The sequence below is a fragment of the Dipodomys ordii genome, unplaced genomic scaffold, assembly GCF_000151885.1.
Source record: "Dipodomys ordii isolate 6190 unplaced genomic scaffold, Dord_2.0 Scaffold151, whole genome shotgun sequence".
Lineage (NCBI taxonomy): Eukaryota > Metazoa > Chordata > Mammalia > Rodentia > Heteromyidae > Dipodomys > Dipodomys ordii.
This window is the reverse complement of record NW_012267367.1, coordinates 1,375,544-1,381,042: the sequence shown is the minus strand read 5'-3', so window position 1 is coordinate 1,381,042 and position 5,499 is coordinate 1,375,544. Positions and strand designations below refer to the sequence as shown.

Genomic DNA, 5,499 nt, shown 5'->3' with positions numbered 1-5,499 from the left:
CTTGAGCTACAGCGCCACTTCCAGTTTTCTAGTGGTTTATTGTATCTTTAGTTTGATTCATTAAGCTGTGGTCCCTTGCTACCAACGACCTTTCCAAATAGGTACCCTGTCCCCTGGGAATTATGTATTAAATTTCTGTCTGGTTGGATTTGTCCCCTTATCCCATCGTGGAGCACAACAGCAGAACTGGAGGAGCTAGTCATCCAATTTGTGTGTGGGCATTTGCTGATTGGATTGCTTTAGCAAAAAAGTTCCCTTCTGATTAGGTTTCTTACAGGCAACACAAGGTTGAATTTAAAAAAACCTATTCAAGAACTTAATGTTCCCTGAGTGGTGAAATGAATCTATTCACTTAATTATTAAAAGGGAATGACTTGATGTTTAGTTATTTATTTTCTCTTTTATGATTCCTTAATTCCTGTCTTTTCTATTTGTTTTTATGTTTTGCCTTTCTTAAGGATATAGTTTGTTTCTTTTCTCTGTATCCTGTGTATCGATGTTGTTTTTCTTTATTGAAGTTACCAGGAAGCTTGCATTTAAACCCTTACAGTCATAATAGTCTTTGTAAAGCTGAATACAGGTTGACAACAATTCCATAAGATCTAACCTTTAACTCTTGTCACTTCTATCAGTATATTTCATTTTGCCATATTGTATATGTATTCACATATTTATGGTTTCTTCTAATATTAATATTTCATCAAAACTCCTGATAATTTTAGAGGAATTCAATATATGAAACAGAGACACCGACCAGTTGCTGTGATGGCCAGATCTGAATATTTGTGGAAGCATGTGACACATGGGATATGAGTAAATGATAGGCTTGTTCTAATTAATTTAGTTGGACTAAAACTGTTATTTGAGTTTTATGGATTTTTGTTAGTTGTTTTTGAACTAATTGCTTTCAATGCATAAAGCAGTTGGACATAGATTAAGATTCATGAATCATACTGTATGTCCTCTCAATACCATTTTCTAGATTACCCTGGTTAACTCAACCTAAGTTTTTTACAGGTACATCTCATTCTTTTTGCCTCTATGTACATTTCATGTTCTTCCTTTAGTCTGCTTTCCAGCAACAAGTAGTTTGATCTCAGTGTTATTTAATTCAGTGTGTTTACTTGTAGACTTATAGGCACATGCAGCCTATATTTCTTTGGTGGCTTACTTTGCTTAACCTAATTTTTCCAAGTCTTTCCTTTTCCTTACAAATGGTACAATATTATTTCTGATGGATGAGTAGAATTCCATTATATAAGTACATACATATATATGTATATGTATGCATGTATATATATATATATATATATATATCCCATTTTCTTGATTCATTCACCCACTGAGGGACATCTAGGTTGACTCCATATTATACTGGACCCTAGCCATTAAGATACAGAGGCCAAAGGAGGCTATGTATAGGAGTGGAGGACAAAGGCTCAGTATCTATGGACAGATGACCATATAAAATAATATTCTATGAAATGAACTCCAAGAAAAGGAAACAAAAAATTATTTAGTTGCCATTTTGCTATTTTTGTTTTCTTTTCCTTTTGTCTTGTTTGTTCATATTTGAGAAGGTAAGGGAGGAAACACAGAAGGTGAAACAAGAATGAACAAATAGTGATACTCACTAGACACTATGTGGACAATGAACTGGATATCTTGTGGGTGGGGAAGGAAAGATTGGGAGGGACCAATGGAAGGGGAGGCATGATTCCAAAAGAATTGTACTCATTACTCATTACCAGATTCATGTAACTGCAGCCCCTCTGTATATCAACTCAACAATAACAACTTTTTAAAAAAGATGTTTGATCTCTTCCATCCCACTTTCTCAAATATTTTATTATCTTCCAACTGATTTTTCCAATATAAGCCAGTATTAGAGAGCAGAGTGTTGATGGAAACCAAGCGTTCCTCTGCAGGGAGTTGTTGGGACAGTCTATAGGGAGAAACAGACACACCACCACCACCATCACCAACCTCACCCCGCCATGTGGCAGCTATAGTTACTCTGTCACCTGGGTTCTAGTAGAATAGACTTTTCATATTTTAAAGTTTTACTGGATTGCCTTGATTCCTGCTAAATATCAATTCCATTTTTTTGCTTTTTCTCACTTATTTTTGTCCATTACCAATCCCTTTGCAGTTTCAATTCCAGTTTAATAGTGTTCTGAATAATTCTTGCATTGTAACTACCTAACATGTTGCTCCTTCTCTAACTTAAACCTTACTTAGCAAAGACTAGTTTCAGATAATTGAGAAGTGGGAAGTATTAAAGAGTATTGGATAATAAATGAAGAAATAAATGCTGAAACAGGGCCTAGTGATAAATATTTAAGAAGTATTTTATAACACATGAATGAATAAAAATACTGAAACATTCCCAATTATTCTTTCCCAAATCTTGTTCACAGAGATGCACATTCTGCGCCTTATTATTTTTCTCTTTGAGAAAGCTTCCTATTCAACCTTCATTTCATTATGTACAGCTTTTATTTCTGAGCTGTCACCAACAGTACTCAGGTAAGAAAAGAAACTGTAACTTGTCTTTCTTGGGATATTTGTTGTATAGTGCTGGAAGCTTTTACAAAATTCAAATGGATCTAAGTGAGATGTCAGAAAATATTAATGTGACAGAAAATGTTGAGGGATATGCAAATGCACTAAGGGTACTGACATCAGGAAATTTCTAAATTATTTCCAGTAATAGTCATCTTTCAAAATTCTCAATTTGTAGAAAGAATTTTCATCAAATATTAAACTCCCCACAATGAGTCTGTTAATATTCATAAATAAATTTGCAATGACCATTCATTAAAGTTTAATAGACATTTGAGATTTACTTGAGAAAAGGAAGTGGAAAGAAAGAAAATACAGGGCAACTAGATTTTATTTTTCAGATACATGCCAAAATTTTCAATTGCAAATTAATAAATAAGTAAATCAATAGTACATGATGACACAACAATATTCTTGTCTATCTGAAACTCAAGTTTAGCTTGTTATCTTGCACCTTATTGAGTTATTTTAATATTGTACCATGCACCTTTGAATTAATGTGTTTATATAACATCACAGATGAGAAAGATGAAAATCATATGAGGTCATATAGTATTTGAACAACAAAGATCTGTAATTTCAAACTCTGTAAAGTGTAGTTGAGAGAATAAGACAGTTCTGTCTAAATGGGAAAAAATGTGCTCTTCTAATACAAGTTTATAGTACAGCATTAATTGCAGTTTTGTCAAGAAAAATGTACCTTGATCTTACATGAAATGTTGGTGAAACTGTATAAAGTATGGTCCATGGAGAGGTGGATTTGTCGATTCCATGAATTGACAAAAGTGAACATGAGGAAGCTGAAATATGTCTTGTCTCAGGAGTGGAGGTTAAGAGCAAAGAGCAAACATGTGCAAACACAGTCAGCATAATCGATGTAGGCAAGTAAAAATGGAACTAGGAAACTTGAGAGGTTGAGTTAGGTTGGGACAGATAAGCAGGATTGAGAATGGTGGAAGAGATGTCCCAGATCAAGATGCACTGCACACATTCATTGACATGTTGAGCTGAAACTCCTTGGTACAAGATAACTTTTTATTTTTTTAATTGTGAAAATGCCATACAGAGGGGTTACAATTACATGAGCAAGGTAATGAGTACATTTCTTATCAAGCATTGTTACCTCCTCCTTTGTTTACCCTCCCCATCTCCCCTCTCCCTCCACCACGCCAAAGTTGTAAAGTTCATTTTTTGACATAACATCTTGTACATCTCATTGTTGAGATGGGTCCACCTGTATCCCTATTTAAACAATTTGTTTTTTCCCTTCCCCTCCACAAATTATACCAACATCAAATACAGTGAAAACAGTGGTTATGCCCTGGGGGAGGGACATACAAAGAAACAAAGGAACAGTCTTATAAATATGTTAGAAACAATAGCGAGAAAGAAAAAACATTTGAGTCCTTATCTTCATTTCACCTAACATGAACATATCTGACCGTTTCTGCTTGTCTCAGACATACACTAGTTATTGCAAATAAGGGAAACCATGGGACCTATGTTTCTTTGAGCCTGGCTTACTTCACTTAATACAATTTTCTTCCAAGTCTTTCAATTTTCTAACAAATGGGACAATGTCATTCTTTCTGATGGAGGCATAGAATTCCATTGTGTATATATACCACATTTTCTTGATCCATTCATCTACTGAGGGCATCTGGGTTGGTTCCATATCTTAACTATGGTGAATAATGCTGCAGTAAACATAGTTGTGCTGGTAGCTTTAGTATGGTCTTGTTTGTGATCTTCGGGTAAATTCCCAAAAGTGGGATTGCTGGGTCATAGGCGATCTCTATGTAGAGTCGGTTCCTCAAAAGTTAATTCTTTAAACATTAAAAAAAATGTTGTGAACAGGAGATAGAATTTGATTCTGATTTTTAAAGAAATGTTTTCTCTTTTTGAAGGTCAACTCTACAAGGCTTTTATATGTTTACTTTCAAATTAGCAGCAACTTGTGCTGCTTTAGCTCTTGTAACTAGAAAATATTTTGTCCATCTTCCCACGATTCTCTATGCGGTCACTCCCATGGTAGCCTCAATAAGCCTCTACTTTCTCCCAGAGACCTATAATCTTCCACTTCCCAACACCATCAAGGACCTGGAGAAAAGGTGAGCCCTGTGCAGATTTCTGTGTTATGGTGCATTGTGCCCTTACAAAATGCTTTACAGAAATGTCGGACTGATATTCTAATTTTATAAGACTAAAGAATAGAATATTTACATCAGTTTCGCTAATTTTCTGGGTGACAGTCCATTTTTGTAAGATACACACCTTTGATTTGTATTTCAGCAGTTTTATAATTCACAAATCTATACTTGTATAGACATATCTATGTCTATAATAAATACTTCCTTTCACGTGCATCATGTCATGTAACCTTTTTAAAATATTTTTTATTGTGAAAATACCATACAGAGGGGTTACAATTACATGGCAAGGTAATGAGTACATTTCTTATCAAGCATTGTTTTCACTGTATTTTATGTTGGTATAATTTGTGGAGGGGAAGGGAAAAAACAAATTGTTTAAATGGGGATACAAGTGGACCCACTGCAACAATGAGATGTACAAGACATTATGTCGAAAAATGAACTTTACAACTTAGGCATGGGGAAGGGAGGGGCGGGTTGGGAAGGGATGGCAAAGGGAAACAAAGGAGGAGACAACAATGCTTGATGTCATGTAATCTTAAACTAGAATAAATTGAGAAAATTGAAGACTTATGAGAGGAAGGATATGTTTTATTTTTGCTTTTTTCTTTTTTTGTGTGTGGGTCATGGGGCTTGAACTCTGGGCCTGGGCACTGTCCCTCAGCTCTTCAGCTTAAGGTTAGTGCCCTACCACTTGAGCCACAGTGCCACTTCCAGTTTTCTGGTGGTTTATTGGAGATAAGAGTCTCATGGACTTTCCTGCCCAGGCTGGCTTTGAACC

At 35.2% G+C, this 5,499-nt stretch overlaps 1 protein-coding gene across 1 annotated transcript in view; it reads left to right on the top strand.

The window, feature by feature from the left end:
- Positions 1–5,499, top strand: part of LOC105997694 (solute carrier family 22 member 11-like) — a 52,181-nt gene that overhangs the window by 32,016 nt on the left and 14,666 nt on the right. Inside the window, exons 7-8 of the mRNA XM_013032209.1 lie at positions 2,423–2,529; positions 4,473–4,676. Of these exons, the coding sequence (XP_012887663.1) occupies positions 2,423–2,529; positions 4,473–4,676 (311 nt within the window). The remainder of the gene's footprint in view (positions 1–2,422; positions 2,530–4,472; positions 4,677–5,499) is intronic.